At 31.0% G+C, this 18,886-nt stretch overlaps 1 protein-coding gene across 1 annotated transcript; it reads right to left on the reverse strand.

Annotated features, from left to right (window-relative positions):
- Positions 1 to 827: 827 nt before the first annotated feature.
- LOC114183610 (ALBINO3-like protein 2, chloroplastic) lies at positions 828 to 7,863 on the reverse strand. Its single transcript, XM_028070689.2, has 14 exons — positions 7,405 to 7,863; positions 7,189 to 7,295; positions 6,421 to 6,548; positions 5,977 to 6,048; positions 4,945 to 5,046; positions 3,955 to 4,014; positions 3,702 to 3,767; positions 3,048 to 3,095; positions 2,726 to 2,953; positions 2,573 to 2,628; positions 2,333 to 2,450; positions 2,050 to 2,139; positions 1,230 to 1,339; positions 828 to 1,123 (listed from the first exon to the last, which is right to left on the reverse strand). The coding sequence occupies exons 1-14, from the start codon at positions 7,764 to 7,766 to the stop codon at positions 976 to 978; spliced, it is 1,695 nt and encodes a 564-aa protein (XP_027926490.2). The 5' UTR covers positions 7,767 to 7,863; the 3' UTR covers positions 828 to 975.
- Between the last annotated feature and the right edge of the window lie 11,023 nt (positions 7,864 to 18,886).

Consider the following 18,886-nt stretch of genomic DNA (forward strand, 5'->3'; position numbering starts at 1 on the left):
TCATAATTAGTTTGTGTTTGAATTTAAGTTGAGTTAAACTTAACTTAAGCTGAATTATCATTCAATGAAAAAACAACTATGTGTATTTTGAATCTTTTGACATTGAACAAAATGCAAAAAGAAAAATTAACTTTCAAGATTCTTAAGTAACATTTGTCATCTCAAATGCTAAAACAAACACATCCTTATTAGTTAAGTTAGGTTATACTGTACGTTAAGACTAATCCAAATTTTGTTTCTGTAAAAACTTTTTTCTTCTATATTTGGTGACCGTTTCTTTGACCAAATATTTAATGCGACATTGTCTTTTTCAATTAGGGGTATTTTTTTTTGTTTGCAATTTTCTTAAGTTAGCTAGGAATTAACTATGATCTAAGAAAATTATAAAATATCTTTATTTTACTATTTTCTAAAATTGAAATTAAAATAACTATACATACAAGATCTAGAAGAGAGATAGAAGTATAATAATAATGGTGGAGAGACCGAGGCTGAAGAAGCAACAAAATAACAAGTTGTCTTGATTTAGAATGTTATTAACAACCACCCAACATTCTAAATCAAGAATTTGAAAACAAATATAAAAAATGAACCTAAACTGTAGGGGACAGATTTCTTCTATATGTAGCATAAAAGACCATTACACTATAAATGTTTGGTTCTTGAACAGCTGGACTTACTTGTGACTGGTTCTTAAATATGGTGGCTAAGTTCTCATTATCAGAACCATCACAACTTGTATAATGGTTGACATTATACTGCAAAAGTATTCCATCTCAATTAAAATTACAAGGACTAGGAAGGATAGGACTAAAATGACGCGATGCTTTTTAAATGATGAAACAATTTTTCTATAAATAATTGTGTAATAAAAAAAATATCAATTCAAAATTGTAAAACAGCATGGCAAATGACAGGTAAATCTTGATTGTTCTAACATTTAATAAATACAGACGTCAGAATAAAATTTTGAAATTAGTAATCTCTTCTACGGGCAAGATCGCTCGCAATATCATCATCTTGTTCACACTGGTCCAAGAATTTTTTATAAGCAGGTCTATGAACAACAACAAGACGTAGGTACTTCGCAGCTTCGGCCTTTTGGCCCGCATCAAATAGAGTGCTACACACCCAACAAATCAAATCCAATGAGCAAGATGAAAAAAGCAGTGTTAGAAGAGGAAATTTCATCACCACTAAAGAACTAGGGTAATTAACCTAAATTGTACCTGGCAAGCAACAGTAACCCATCGAAATAATAGCCTTTGCTTGTTGGATCTTCTGGCTCCTCCATATTTGCTATTCTTTCAAAGTGTGTCCGTCCTTCATTCCTCTTGCCCTGAAGTACGGAAAATTGAATCAAAAATGAAAATCATAGCAAATCCTATTAAAGATCGTGAAGCTTCTAAAATTCTCATGCTTATTGCCTGCCAATAGTTAGAAATCGCCTGATAGTCGGAGTGCCAAGTCAACACAACACCAAAACAACAATCAAGCCTTTTCTCACTAAGTGGAACATTGGATAAATTATTGACTTCTAGATCTTTCTTAATTGTTTTCCTTCAACTTTTCTCGGTCACTCGCTGCCTCTAGCGACTGGGTTTTTCTTCAGGTATTTTCCACACAGGTCATGTTTACAATATGTGCTACCACAATTATTTCCCTAATGCATTCAATTCTTATCCTGTCTCATCTAGTACGTTCACTCTACAAGGCAGCATTCCCATCTCAGCTACAGAGTTTATTCTTTTGTTAGCTTTTTATGGCTCCGCCTTCAGTTGCGCATATCAGTTCTTGCAGTTTCGCTCAAGTTAGACACCAACGAATTCCAAACACAAACCAACACCCAGAATCTTTTTTTTAGGGAGAATTGAAGTGTAATTTTCACTCAGTAACAAGATAATCAGTATTGGGTTTGGGCATACAAGACACGAACAAGCTATCTAAATATCCCTCCATCAAATGCATATCCAAACCGATTTTCAACATATTCAAAATCATGTTCAGACAAAAGTTTGCTCAGAGAACAAATTGAAGTATGTGTTTAACCTGTCGTTCACAAGCAACTCCAGCCCATTGGGATGAAAGAATCAAAAGGTCCAGTTCTTCCGCATCAGTTGGATATCCAGTAAAAGAAAGCTAATGAAAAGTCAGAAAATAATTAGGGGTTGAAGGCACAAACTAAGTGAAATGAGACAAATTTTCCGGTGGCAACAAAAATTAAAAACAAAAAGATGCAAAACATAATAGTTCAGAGGAACGGGTACATGACAGAGCAGATAAAACCCGCATAACAAATGAAAAACAACATGAAAACAATCCGGATTCATACTTTTGAAATTGCACACTCAAAGTACTCAATAGCCTCCTCATTTGCTTGCTTCAACAATAGAATCCGTCCCATCAAAACTAAAGCTCGAACATATTCAGGGTCCTTATCAAGGGCTAGTCTGCAAATACAAATCAATGCAATGCATCGTCAACCTCAGATGAAGCTAAAAAATAAAAAGTTTTTTTTTTCGAAATTTTCTTCCCTTACTCTGAACAAACTAAAAATGAAAAAACAACTTACTTTAGTAAGGGAATTGCACTTTCTTTATCATTACTGGATAGAAATGGGACAGCAAGCTGTAAACATTCAAACCATAAAAGAATCACATTCTAAACGCCAATCAGAGTTGAATGATGTCACACGTCATATATTTTCATGTTCCTATTCACTCACAGCAGTCAGTTCTTTAGGGGACATCTCATCTATAGGTATTCTATGCCACTTTTCAGGTGAATTCAGAGGACTTTTTTCTGCAGAAAAAGCTTCTGTTGGAATATTATCTTGTATCCCTGGTGAAGGAGCCGTTTTAGAAGCACCAATTTTCTCAATAGCTACCTTTTGACTATTCTTCTCTCGTAACCCCAACGTTGCAAGGACAGCAGGATTTCTCAGGGTTATTTGCTGCAAAGTTTATTTTTTGTTGGATTAACTTTAAGAGTTAGTACAATAGTGGTTCAAACTAAAATAAACTAAACATGCACAAGGTTTTGCTTACCTGAACGAGGGTAAATGAGCTATTGGTAACCCAATAGAGCTGGCTCCCCTGCAAGAGTATATTAGAATAGAATGTTATTACAGCGTTCAAAATGAGAAAGAATAAGTTTACCATAAAATATGGTTGGAACGAAAAATGAGGCATGCAATAGGAATGCAGCAGTGAAACGATATTTACTAATCTCTTAGACAATTGTACCTATAAATTATACTGAAAGTTCCCCTTATCTTTGACCATGGAAATTAATCTACTAATGTGAGTTAAGAAAATGTGACCACAACATATGCAAAAATAAATTGTAAGTTTCTTCAATCTTCAGCAATCACACCTCCAGTGTCTAAAGATACATCAAGAGTACAGTTTTATTCATAAAAATACAGTGGCTTCTGTATTACTATTTTACTTTTATTAGAACTGATGTCTATGAATACATGAATAAGCTCTCTCTTTTGGATGGTCTACAGCCTAGAATCATAAACTGTCAGAATGCACTATAAAAGATGTCAACCAGCCCATAAAAAGAGTTTTTAAAGAGAAAGTGCACTTTGACCAAAAATGCAGCCAATAACAAGATGTCATGGTTAGAGCGAGAGAAAAAAAAATGGTATCCTATATTAACATCCTAGCAATGCAACAATCAAGGATTGGAGTTACCTGAGGAATGCAAAAGCCCACAAAAGCTAAAGGCACTGTTAGAAAGTCCAAGTACCGCTTATAATACTGCAACAGAAAAAGCATCCCTCAGTTAACAATGGGTTTACTTTATTTTAATTCAGTTACTAGAATAAATTCCCTTATTTTGCAACATATAAACAATATTCCTAAACAATTAGTAACATGAAATGAGCAGATTCAATAAATATCAAGTATCAACGCAACCACTAAGCACCGGAGAAGCTATACTCACTTTGGCTAATAACTCAAAAATATTCCTTGTCTCTGCAACCACAGGTTTCCCAAAGGATATCTGATAAATCCATCAACACAAATTAGTACACATTCAATGCCTGACTCATCCTCCCTGGCAAATCGAAAGAGAGAATTAAGGTACAAAAGTATAAGCTACACAAGTGCAAACCAGAAAGCAAGAAATCCATTCTACTATACATTAATATATGATCTGATCATGTTTTATAGCACATAAAATATTTGGGACTGTCTAGTTTCAAAAATTGTTTTCTGCTTTCATTTTTCCGTTTCACTTTTAGTTACAACATTGTCAGTTTTATAGCACATAAAATATTTGGGACTGTCTAGTTTCAAAAATTGTTTTCTGCTTTCATTTTCCGTTTCACTTTTAATTACAACATTGTCACTTTGTTTTCATTTTGTTTCTTTATAATTTGTAAAGAAAACATGTTTTTTTTTTAATTAAAAGTGAAATGAGAAAACACTGCTTAAACCAAACATCTTAGTTATTAACTTATTATACATTCTGTTATTTTATTTTATAGCTAGCACCATAAAGCCAAGCAATGTAGCTTATCCTTAAGATAAATAGTTAAAGTTTGATTCATTATCATTGGAAGATAACAGAGCCAGTAGGCCAACAATACATATTAGATTTTGACTTGATTAATCATTTGCTAGTAGCCAGTCGATTTGGATCCATCAACTTTGCCAGCCATTTTGATTTTGGTAGGTCTACCTTTATTATATCAACCAGTCCAAAATATCTAATGTAGACACTTGACTTAACAACATCCAACCCTTACTAAGAGGATTTCTGCCACAACAGAATGATAAAATGTGATTCATCTATCTAATAAAACAAAATCTGTCTAAATGAATCACTCACTCTAATGCACATTGGCATGAATATGAGGGTAAGAAGACAACGGAAGGTAACTAGAAGCATGATTTCAGGTTATATACCTTGTATATATGGATCCATTACCTGAACATTGATGTAGTGCAAACCAGCAATCAGGAAAGGAAAGATGAACCCTGAATAACCGTGAGAGAGTTCTGATAAATTCTGGAACCATAGAGCACCACCCTGCAACATATTTAACAACTTTAAATCTTGATGCTTGTTCCTGTCAACACTCAACACTTCTGTTGAAATTATGAGGTTTTAGGAATAGAGGGAGGACGAGTGATATTAAATTCATATTAGGTTAAATGTATTACGATTGATGTGTTCATACAACCAAGAGTATGTCATCTTATTTATTCTAATCATAATCTGTTAGGAATCTCACATTGAATAGGATAAACTGATTGATGTGGTAATTAAGCTTTGAGGCTCTACCACTTAAATGAACTAGTCTTTTGAGTTAGACTCTTTTTTTGTGCTTAAGTCCTAACAATTGGTGTTTTCATTGATAGTTGGGTTACAGAAAGGGCTATCTAGAGGCTGAATTAAGGTGCAAATTGAATACTAATAATTTAATAAATGAGTGAACTGCCGGCCAAGGGAGACAATGTTATGAGTCCTACTTAAGTAGGATGAACTACTTGATGTGGTACTTAAACCTTGAGGCTCCCACCTAATAGACTAGTCTTTTGGGCTGGGCTCTACTTTTGTGATAAAGCCCGAACATAATCCTAAGTAATGAGAGAAACAAATCATTATGAAATATGGCAACCAATCCTAGAGATAAAAATGAAATATGAAAACTAATCTAAGAGGAATATCTAAGATAGGATAAAATATTTCATATACATTCTAACAATTATGATATAGCTTCACTACAGAAATATATTTTCCAAATGTTGAAGTCCATAACTTAGATGCCAACATTATAGCTAACTGTTATCATTCTAGTCTTTTGTATCTAATTGAACTTAATGTCAGATATATTCTCATAATGTGGTTTTATTCATTCATGGAATTACATCGATGGAAATTATGTTTAGGAACTGTGAAGATACATATAGCACAAACACGATGACCAAACAGACTTTTAATAAGTTGGTGCATTACGCAATCAAAACCAGGGTGACCATTCAGTGACATCTTCCTTATGCTAATCATCCACAGGAAAAAGCACGGAACCTGTAGAAAAATAGAAGACCAAAAGTCAAAATTACAAAGTTTGTGAAGCATTGCTACGATCATATTAGTTTCTACCACTTTCTTTACAGCAAAAAGAAGCAAATGACAAATGTTCTGAACTTCACTTAACACTAACAGAGGGAGACGAAAATTAGGTAGCAGTGTGCAGTTTATGTAATTATTTGGTGCACTTTCCCAGACAACTTATAGATCACACAACATGTGAATTTCTTTCACTCGTATCACAACAGGTTTCGTAGGAGGTTGCTTTTGGCTGTGATATTATTAGTAAAAGATAATTTGGGGAGAAGAAGGAAAATTCATTGTTGTAGGAGTCATAAGCAATGTTTCCCCAGGAAGTAGATATATCACCTGTACAATGAATGGTATCAGTGGCCAGAAATAAGAGGGGCATCCACTAGCTTTTCTCTTCTTCTGGAAGAACAGAAACTGACGGATATAACTCTTTCCTGAGAAAGGTGGTGGGAACGGAGGAGGCACTGTAAGAATTGAAAAATATTAATAACAATTTAAGTACATGAACTGGAAGTGGAGAAAAGGAGAAAGATATCTTTTACACGTGAGATTGTAAGGAAGTACCCACTCATTTTCTAATCACAAAAAAGAACAAAACACACTTTAAAGATAAAGAAAAGTTAGATAAACAACAAAATGAAATGATGCAGAAATAAAGAGGCTCAAAGCGAAAAAACACAATCTATATGTCCATTACACAACAGTTGCAGGAAGCAAAAGCTAGGATAAAAAGTGATCCGGTGCAACAGAAATGAAGAAAAAAGACATTTCAATAACTACAATCAAAGCCAGATTAGAAAATAGTGTTACACAAGTGTAACTTGTATAAGATGACCAATCAAATGAGTACAATCAAAACAAACATTTGAAGCCCCAAGCGGCTTTAGACAACAACAAAGATTAAAGAAGTGATAATAATCAGCTACAGATGCATCATATCTTGCAAACAAGAAACAGATGGATTAACCTAGCAGAACCAATTCTATCATTTATTTTTAAAAATTTTGCTTTCAATTAAAATTGAATAATTAGTAAACCAATCCAAGTTAAACATACTACCGACACACGCTATGAACTAATCCGAATAAAGCATGTGATACTCACATTTAGGAAAAAACTCTCCGATCGTTTTCAGCTTGTGAAGTGTTAAGACCAGAGGAAAAAGAATAGCAATTCTGAGAGCTAGAGTAGAGGAAACTATAGTTAACCACCTGAAATTTAGCAACTGGATTACGTTCGGTTCAGAGTCCAAAACTGAACAGATAAACAAGTGTTAAAGTAATGCATTAGCAACAAGAAAGACAAGACCTAGAAGCTTACCACGGAAATCCAGAAAGCTCATGGAACGAGTCGAACAGCGAAATCAGCACGCGAACGGGGAAAACGGCGTCTTCTTCACTGCCGCCACTGATATCGGCGATCGCTTTCAGAAGCTCAGCATTAACCTGCGAGTCGACAACGAACGAGTCCAACCCCAAATTGCGCTCATCGGAAGAGCGAGTGGAAAAAGCGCGTGTGTGGAACGCGTCGAGGAATCCCAGGGTTGGAGAGGAAGGTAGGGCGGGAACGGAGAGTGGAGAAGGACAATGAGAGGATAGGACGCGTGGCAGAGATAGTAGGGCGAAGGAGGAGAACGACCGCGCTTGGCGGAGGCGAGAAAAGAGAACCGCCGTGGTCGCCATCAGCGGCGGGAGGAAGCACACCGTGTTGGGATTTTTAGGACTTTTTAAAATATGAAAGATACGAGTGTTGGTTAACTTTAGAATATATTTATTGTTTTCTGTTTTAGTTCTGATATAATAAGTTGGTTATTTTATAGTCTTATTTTGTAGGAATACGCAGATAAAGTCTAGGCCTGTTATCCATGAATATAGCATGAAATATGGGTGCTGTTACGTGCGTAACTGCTATTCGAGGCTTTAAAGTTAATTTATGTTTTCTAATTCAGTAACACAAACATTCAAGTGCATTCTTTCTGTATTATGTTGTTTGTGTTCAACAATTGGTATCAGAGCTCCTTCTTAGGGGCCTGATCCAAAATCTATTTGAGTGTGAGAGAAACAGTTGTGAGAGTGTGGAAAGAACAAGATATTTCTTTCAAAAAGAGAGTGAAACAGAATGCCAGAGAGCACTGATAAATATGTGCAACCTGCAATCCGAAAGTTCGATGGTAATTATGATCATTGGGCTAAATTGATGGAAAATTTTCTACGTTCCAAACAATATTGGAATTTGGTAGAGCTTGGGATCTTCAAAGTAGCACATGGAGCAACACCTTCAGAGGAAAATGTCGAACTGATGGAGGAGCAGAAATTAAAGGACTTAAAGATAAAGAATTATCTTTCTCAGGCCATTGATCGTGAGATTTTGGATACAATACTCAATGACGAAACATCTAAAGACATTTGGGATTCAGTGAAACAAAAGTTCCAAGGTTCTACAAGGGTGAAAAGAGCACAATTGCAAGCACTACGCAGAGAATTTGAAATTTTACAGATGAAGGAAGAGACGGTTAATTTCTAGTTCGTTCGTACTTTAAAGATTACTAAAAGTATGAAGGCGTGTGGTGAGAATATAGGTGAAAGTGTTATCACGGTAAAAATATTGAGGTCCATGGTTTCTAAATTTAATTATGTTGTGTGCTCAATTGAGGAATCCAACAATTTAGAGACCATGACCATCGATGAATTACAAAGTATTCTTCTTGTTCATCAACAAAGAATGACATGTCGTGAAGAAGAAGAAAATGTGTTGCACATTACTAATGAAGAGAAAAGAGGAAGAGGAAGAGGACGTGGAAGAAATTTTATTAGAGGTGGTGGTCGAGGGAGAGGAAGAGGAAGGCAATGTTTCAACAAAGCAAGCATTGAGTGCTTTAAATGTCACAAGCTTGGACATTTTCAATATGAGTGTCCCACCTGGCAAAGGAATGCAAACTATGTTGAGGCTAAGGTACAGGAGGATGAAGCGAAAGAAGAAGACGAGCTCTTACTTATGGCCCATGTTTTTCTCAAACAAAGCAAGGAAGAAGAATGGTTTCTTGACTTTGGGTGCATCAACCATATGACTAGAAATAAGGATTGGTTTTCGGAGATGGATGAAAGCTTTAGGCACACTGTAAAGCTTGGTAATAATACGAAAATGGCTGTAATGGGTAAAGGAATTGTTCGACTACATGTCAATGGAGTTACAAATGTGGTCTCAAATGTCTACTATGTCCCTGATCTTAAAAACAACCTCTTAAGCATAGGGCAACTTCAAGAAAAAGGGTTAACCATTTTGATTGAAGATGGAAAGTGTAAAGTTAATCATCCTGGACGTGGGCAAATTATGGAAATTAGTATGAGTGGAAATAGGATGTTTGTTGTGGCTGCTACTATAATGCCAAAATATCCTACATGTTTTCAGGTGGAGTCAACCAATGAATCTCATCTTTGGCACTGTCGACTTGGTCATTTACACTATAATGGCCTGAAGACACTTTTCTCAAAAAATATGGTTAATGGGTTACCCTCGATTGCAACTCCGAAGGAATTATGCACACATTGCGTAGAAGGAAAGCAACATCGAAACTTTATCCCAAAGAAAAGTGCATGGAGAGCATCGAACAAGCTTCAACTTATTCACGCAGATTTATGTGGGCCTATCAAACCCTCCTCAATCAGTAACAAGAGGTATATCTTAAGTTTTATTGATGATTTTTCTCGTAAAACTTTGATTTACTTGTTACATGAAAAGTCAGAGACATTCTCCATATTTAAAAGTTTCAAAGTTTATGTTGAAAAAGAAGTTGGTGTATGTATTACTTGCTCAAGAACAGATAGAGGTGGTGAATTCACCTCAAATGAATTTGGAGAATTTTGCAAAGCTCAAGGCATAAAGCGACAATTGACAACAGCTTACACTCCTTAACTGAATGGAGTGGCTGAAAGGAGAAATAGAACCATAATGAATATGGTGCGGTCCATGTTGATTGAGAAACAAGTTCCCAAAATATTTTGGGCAGAAGCTGCCAGATGGTGTGTACATGTTCTCAACAGGTGCCCTATAGTTGTTGTACCAGATAAAACTCCCGAAGAAGCTTGGAGCGGAGTCAAACCCACTGTGGAGTATTTTCGAATTTTTGGATGCGTAGCTCATGTTCACATACCGGATCAACACAGAGTAAAATTAGACAACAAAAGCAAGAAGTGTGTTCTGATTGGACTAAGCAATGAATCTAAAGCTTATCGCTTGTTTGATCCTGTCTCCAAAAGGATTATCATTAGTAAAGACGTCATTTTTGAAGAACATAAAAGCTGGAGCTGGAAGGAGAATGAAGAAGAGTGCAACCAAGTACTTTAGACTGGGAAGAAGCGGAGGCCGAGAGTGAAACTGAGGAGCAAGAAGAAGAAAATAATGGTGCTGATAATTCCACGAGGTCTGGTACACCCACTAGGTCTGGTATACACACTGAACCTTATAATCATGATCATGAAAGTCCAATTCCAGGGAGGGAAAGACGAAACAGGAGAGAACCAGGGTTGATGGTAAATTACGAAAGTGGTGAAGGCTTGTCAGATGAAGATATCTTAAATGCTATGATGATGGTAACTGAGAATGATCTACTATCATTTGAAGAAGCTAATAAGAGTACGAAATGGAGAAATACAATGATAAAAGAGATGGAGTCAATAGAGAAAAATAAGACTTGGGAATTGGTTGATGCACCAATTGGAGTGAAGCCCATTGGAGTTAAATGGATTTTCAAGACCAAGCTCAAAGAGAATGGCGAAATAGACAATTTTAAAGCAAGATTAGTAGCGAAAGGATATGCTCAAGAATATGGAGTCGATTATATAGAGGTGTTTGCCCCGATTGCCAGGCTTGACACCATTCGTATCATAATTATTATGGCAGCTCATTATAATTGGAAAATTTTTCAATTAGATGTGAAGAGTGCCTTCCTTCATGGTGAACTCAAGGAAGATATTTATGTACAACAGCCTGTTGGTTTTGTGAAGAAAGGGGAAAAAGACAAAGTTTACAAATTAAGAAAGGCATTGTATGGCCTTAAACAAGCCCCAAGAGCATGGTACAACAAGATAGAGAATTATTTCTCTCGTGAAGGCTTTGAAAGGTGCATCTGTGAACATACCCTGTTTACAAAATCAAAGGAGGGAGGTAAAATTTTAATTGTGAGCCTTTATGTTGATGACTTGATATATACTGGAAATGATTAGAGCATGTGTGATGAATTTAATAGGTCCATGATGTTAGAATTTGACATGTCTGATTTAGGAAATATGAGGTATTTTCTTGGAATAGAAGTTGTGCAACATTTAGATGGAATTTTTACCTGCCAAAGAAAATATACTAATGAGATTCTAGCAAGGTTTGGTATGGAGAATAGCAATGCAGTGAAAAATCCTATTGTTCCGGGCACTAAACTGTCAAAAGATGATGTTGGGACCAAAGTTGATTCAACTTTGTTTAAGCAAATAGTTGGGAGTCTAATGTATTTGACAGCAACGCGTCCAGATATTATGTATGGAGTAAGTTTGATTAGCAGATTCATGTCTTGTCCTAGTGAATCACATTGGCTTGCTGCAAAATGGATATTAAGGTATTTGGAAGGTACCACCGAATTGGGCATCTTCTACAAGAAAGGTGGAAACACAAATGTAATGGCTTACTCTGATAGCAACTTCGCTGAAGATTTGGATGATCGTAGAAGCACTTCTGGATTTGTGTTCTTACTTGGTTTTGGAGCAGTTTCATGGTCCTCAAAGAAACAACCTATTGTAACATTGTCTACTACCGAGGCTGAGTATATAACAACTGCATATTATGCTTGTCAATGTATTTGGATTAAAAGAGTGTTGGAGAAACTTGGTCTTAAAAGGCAGGACAATACGTTAATTCTTTGTGATAACAACTCAACCATACAACTATCCAAGAATCCTGTGCTTCATGGAAAGAGTAAACACATTGATATAAGGTTTCATTTTTTGAGAGATTTAGTGAAGGATGGAACTGTCAAACTGAGTTACTGCAGATCAGAGATTCAAGTTGCAAACATTATGACCAAGCCTCTGAAATTGGATCAATTCTTAAGACTTCGTAGCATGTTGGGCATGATTGAAGCTCCAAAATTAAATTAGATGCAGCACAACTGGTAGCATCTGCTGGTGAGCCAAAGGTGTTAAAGGTCAGGTTGGAGGTTCGATTCCCACTGGCAACAACCTGCCTTGCGAAGTGAGGGGACACTTGGGGCGAGGGTTGGGGTGTATTGGGCTGCAGACCTGACATGGCACTGGGGTGGGCCAGTGGATGTTATAAAAAAATAACTGGTAGCATCTGCTGGCGTGCCAGAGGTGTTAAAGGTCAGGTTAGGGGTTCGATCCCTACTGGCAACAACCCACCCAGTATGAATGGACGGAGAAGGGTGAGGGGTTGAGGTGCATCGAGTTGTAGTAACCTGACATGCTCTGGGACCAGGGATTGGTGCGCCAGGGGTGTTACAAAAAAGTGCACTTTTTTGTAACATCCCAGCACAAGTGGTAGCATCTACTGGTATGCTAGAGGTGTTAAAGGTCAGGTTGGGGGTTCGATTCCCACTAGCAACAACCTACCCAATATGAATGGATGGAGAAGGGTGAGGGGTTGGGATGCATCGAGCTGTAATAACCTGACATGTTCTGGGGTTGGTGCGCCAGGGATGTTACAGGGATTGTTGGTTGATTTTAGAATATATTTATTGTTTTCTGTTTTAGTTTTGATATAATAAGTTGGTTATTATATAGTCCTATTTTATAGGGATATGCAGATAAAGTCTAGGCCTGTTATCCATGAATATAGCATGAAATATGGGTGTTGTTACGTGCGTAAATTTTGTACGAGGCTTTAAAGCCAACTTACGTTTTTTAATTCAGTAACACAAACATTCAAGTGCATTCTTTCTATATTCTATTTTTTGTGTTCAACAATGAGATATATGAGAGATATATGTGATATGTTATTAGGAGGAACATATTTTTGTATTTTATTGATAGATCGAGCAAAATATAACAAATATCAAGTATAAAATATTTAGAATATCTCACTCCTAATTTAAAATAATAACTAATGTCTAAAATTGAAACATATCTCTAAAACTGAAATATTTTCTAAAAACTAATTTAAATAAATAAAAGATATTAAGTAATATTCTCAACATAGGACTATTGTGTCACCAATATTGAGTTTCTAAAAAGCAAGGATGCTATTCATTCTCACATGTAATTTTTTGGCTTAAATATACATTTGGTCCCTAATTTTGTTGATTTTATTTAATTTGGTCCCTATTTTTGTTTTATGTTCAATTAGGTTCTCATTTTCGTCAAATTATGGTCAATTTGGTCCTTTTTCACTAACGGTGTTTAAATAATTAACGTTTTTGAACAGTACATGTCACGTATCAACTCATGGTTTTTTTAATTTTTTTTTTAATTTTTTTTAAAATATTTTAAAATATTTTTTAATTTTTTTAATTTCAAAAAAATGGTCCACGTGTCAAGTCACAATTGTGTCACGTGTCAATGCTAGTGCCACGTGTCAGTTTGTGGTAGTATTATTTTTTTTTGTTCAATTTAGTCCTTATATTCATTATTTTTGTTCAATTTAATCCCAATATTTGCTAAAATAAATCAATTTTGTCCCTTTCAAATTGATCCTAAAATTAATATCTTTTATACAAATTATATTAATATCTTTTCTCAGTTTGACTTTTGAATTTATTATTTTTTAAATTCAATTATAAATTGAATAAATTCTTAAATTTAATTGCTAAATAAAATATAATTATTTAAAATATTATAAGAATATAATTATTTTTTTTCTAATAATTATATTCTAAAGTATTTTTAAAATCGATATATAAAAATATTTTAAATATTCAAAATATTTTAGAAAAATAAACTAATATTTAATGCGATAAAAATATTAAATATTTTAAATTTAAATGTAAATTTTACAAATGTTAATATATATTTTTTAAATTTTAATAATTATATTTTAATAATATTTAAATAATTATATTCTATTTAACGATTGAATCTAAGAATTATATTTAATTAATAATTAAATATTATAATTTATAATTAAATTTAAAAAATAACTAATAATAATGTCAATTTTAAAAATTAAATCGTTCTATTTTAACAAAATTTAGGATTAAATTAAACAAAAATAACGAATATAAGGACTGAATTGAACAAAAATAACGAATATTGGGACTAAATTGAATAAAAATAAATAATACAACTATAAACTGACACGTGACACTAGCATTGACACATGGCACAATTATGACTTGACACGTGGACACTTTTTTTGAAATTAAAAAAAAATTTAAAAAATTTTTGAAAAAAAAAAAACAAGAGCTGACACATGGTATGTACTATTCAAACACGTTAACTATTTAAACACCGTTAGTGAAAATGACCAAATTGACCATAATTTAACGAAAATGAGAACCTAATTGAACATAAAACGAAAATGAAGACCAAATTGAATAAAATTAACAAAAATGGGGACTAAATGTATATTTAAACCTAATTTTTTGATTGTTTAATTATTTTTAATGATCCTGTTTCGGAAAATGGCAACTTTCAATTGAATAATTTTGACAGATTTTTGTAGTTTATTTGGTACATAATAAATTAATTTTTTCATCTAAGTTCCCTCCTTCAGTCGATTGATTAATAGATGATTAGGTCGTGACGTGATTATTATTTTATTATATCACATTTTAATCGCGTATCAAATATTATTTTGTTATTGTAAAATTTCGTAAAATTTAATATTTTAATTTAAAAATGTATAATTATAAAATTATGATAATATTTTTAACTTTTATTCAAATAATAAAATTATAAAATTATAATTATATAATTTTAAATTAAAATAATAAAATTATAATTATTTAAGAGTTTGATGCAAGATTATTATTTTTATAAATAATTAAAAATTTATTTAATTAAATAAAAGTATTATTTGGGAATGTTTGTAACAAATTTATGAATATAAAAAATAATATATTAATTTTATTGATTTTATTTAATTGCATGATATTTTTATGTATTAAAATTTTTATTTTAATTTTATGTTTTTGTTATATAATGAATTTTTTATAATTATTAAAAATTTGAGACTAATTTAAATATACATTTGAAATTTTTTTATGTTTTGTAAAAGTTATTTAAAAAAATTAAACACAATAAGAATATTTTTTTTCATATTTTAGATAAAATAATTTTTTTTCTCAAAATTAACGTGTTGTTTTCAAGTATCTATTATCACTCGTTAGCATTTACATTTTGATGGAATTCAATTTCCAATATTAGAAAAATGTAAAACAAACTTCCAAAACATTATTCTCAATACAATATAATATATATCAAGGTATGTTCGCATCGAATTGAGAATATACTGACTAGATGAATTTGAAGAAATAAAAAAAAATTAAGGTTGTTTGTTTTGAACAATGAAGGATAAAAGCGAAAAAATTTAAAAGTAAAATATACGAGAGTTTGTAAATAATTTGATGAATATGTGAGATATAAAATAATTTTTTAATAGATAAAATTGTTTGATTACAGTTTTATCTCTATGGTTAAAAATAGTATTAAATAAAATATAATAATTATTAGTTATAGTATTATTTTTATTATTATTATTATATTAATATTATTAATATATATTTATTATTAAAAAAATTATATATTACTCTTCAATAACTGACATCATAATTTGATGAATATGTGAGATATAAAATAATTTTTTAATAGATAAAATTGTTTGATTACAGTTTTATTTCTATGGTTAAAAATAATATTAAATAAGATATAATAATTATTAGTTATAGTATTATTTTTATTATTTTTATTATTATTATTATTATATTAATATTATTAATATATATTTATTATTAAAAAAATTATATATGACTCTTCAATAACTGACATCATGATATAAGTGTTGTTTCAAATTAATAAAAAAAAGTAAATATATTATTATATGCTATACTTGAAAAAAAGAGGGAGGAAATTATATATTTAATTTTTTAATAATTTTGAGTATAACATCTATTTTAAATATTTTTTATTAACAAATACTTAATGTTAATAAAAAATAAATATATAGTAATATGTAAATATTATGTGAAAAAACGTCAAAACTTATGTGATGATGTATCTTTTCTTTCTCATCTCTTTAAAATATAAAATAGAAATATTTAGGTCTTTTCAAATTTATCTTCAAAAATCAACTCAAATATCTTGAAATAAACATTAAAATTACTCTCAAATTCATCTATTTATCCATCAACTCACATTCTCTCAAATCCATCATTGAAATCAAACAAATCCCGAAAATGTTTCTCTCAATGTAGAATTTTATAAGAATTTATCAAACATAAAATTATTATAATTTTATAAAATATCAAATTATAATATATTTTCAAATTTTATTCAAATAATAAAACCATAATTTTATAATTATACATGAATTAAAATATTAAAATTATACACAAATAAAATTTTAAATTTTGAATTAGAAAATTCTAAAATAAAAAAAATGACACTGAATAACATCTAAAGAATAAGACATGACAAGTACGTCAACCTCTTAACATAAATATTCATCCAATTAATAAAAGAAGTTAAAGCATCCTAACAAAAACATCATCCAACCGATTTACATTAACAAAGAGAAAATTAATCGCATAAACTCAATCGAAAAATTAAATTTATTAAATACTCAATATTATAAAAAAATCATCAAGATCTGAATTATTGAAAATTTCAAATTTATCATATACTTAAAATATAATTAATTATTTTTCAATTTTATTGATTAAACGCTCGACAGATTCTATAGTTGAATTGAATCATCAACATTGTTAAATTGGAGTAACAGGTTACTTCACTCCACTGTTTTTTTTTAATTTTATTTGTCTCACTCATTTTTTCAAATTTCAATTTGAATTTATTTGTTTAAAATTACTTAATATATTTTCTTCCATTAAATGAATTGTTTTTGTTTGTATAATATAAATGTGTCCTTCTGGCTTTCTTCAACGAACCATTAAAGACTTGTCCACAATTTTACCCAAGACTTCCAAAATCTTATTCCCCAAACTAAAAACAAAATAGTTTACCAAAAATCTAGAGAAAACTTATTAAGAACCTAATTCTTAAACTTTCACAAGCTATTTCTTAGAAATCCAAGTTCTTAAAAAACCCAAAACTTTCTATAATTTATTCAAGATAAGCCAAATCTATCCACGTAACCTAAATTAGTATCCTACCTCACCCAAACTTTCTAGGTTAAGCAAAAAACTTAACGTATTAATTTAGCATTTTGTCTTTATCTTTCTATGTACTTCCTAGCTTAGTAGATGATCAACTACTCCAAGAAACCTCTTTTTTATATTTAAAAAAAAAATTTAAAAGTATTAAAATAGACTAAGCACGTTATTAACGAATGTAAATAAGGTATTATTATCTTTTATTACTTCTTCTACAAATTCTCCTTAGAAAAAAAAAGTGTTCGACAAACATGTTTGATCATAATTAATTAACATTTTGTAATAAAAGATATGAATGATTTCAATCCAGTCATTATTAAAATGTTTTTTTTAATCCTTCATATTAATATACTTTAAATTAAATAACAGATAAATATACAAGATCATTGACCTTCCAAAATTCTTGCTTAGTCACCAAGCCAACACTTTATCAGTCACCCACGTCCAAAATATTTCCCAATAAATAAAATATTTGTTGTAATCAAAATCAAAATTACAATACACTCTAACCTTAAATAGTTTTTCTATAAGTTTGAAATTCTTAAATCGCATCTCCTTAAACAAAAGAACAAATTATACATACTTCTACAATTGCGTTATAATTGTTAGAAAAATGTTATATGGAATCACTTACAGATTATTTTTTTATTCTAATAAAATATTACAAGATTTTATATTTGTATAGCACTCCTAAAATAAGCAGGACAAACCAAAAAAATAAAATAAAAATCACTAGACATAATAAAAAAAAAAGTCTCCTTGTATTATGTAGTTTATAAAGCAGGCCTGAGACGGAGGTCTATACAAGAACTTAATTCTTTAATTTATTTTATTTGATAAATACGCGGTATATGACACCTACGATAGACATGCGTCGAAGGTGGAGAAAAACCGAAATTTGTAGCAGGCGTTTTTATCTTTTAAATATTATTTATTATGAAGTTATTATTATTATTATTATTATTATTATTATTATTATTATTATTATTATTATTATTATTATTATTATTATTATTATTATTATTATTATTATTATTATTAAGTTTAGATATGTTTTTATTATTAATTTTTAGTGAATTTTAGAATTAGTTATTTTAAAATTTTAAACTAATTTAGTTATTTATTATTTTTTAAATATGTAAATTTAGTTATTATAATATCAAATTTTGTTAGGTTTAATTGATGTTTTGTATGTATTTTAAGATTGTATTTGAATTATTTATATTATTTGACACATATTTATTTTAATGTTACATTAAATATTATTATGACTTAAAATATTAAATAAACTTAATAATTTAATAAAATTTGATAAAAAATCTAAAATAATGTATTTTAGAAGATGGAAGAGTAACTAATTTCAAAATTAGGTGTAATTCAAGAGAGAAAATCATATTTAACTATTATTATTATTATTATTATTAATTAATTAATTAATCCGTTATTATTATGAAATGAAAAAGAGTTTTTAGA

This window comes from Vigna unguiculata, chromosome 5, assembly GCF_037176805.1.
Source record: "Vigna unguiculata cultivar grain cowpea cultivar isolate G323 ecotype 2 chromosome 5, ASM3717680v1, whole genome shotgun sequence".
In the NCBI taxonomy this organism is placed as follows: domain Eukaryota; kingdom Viridiplantae; phylum Streptophyta; class Magnoliopsida; order Fabales; family Fabaceae; genus Vigna; species Vigna unguiculata.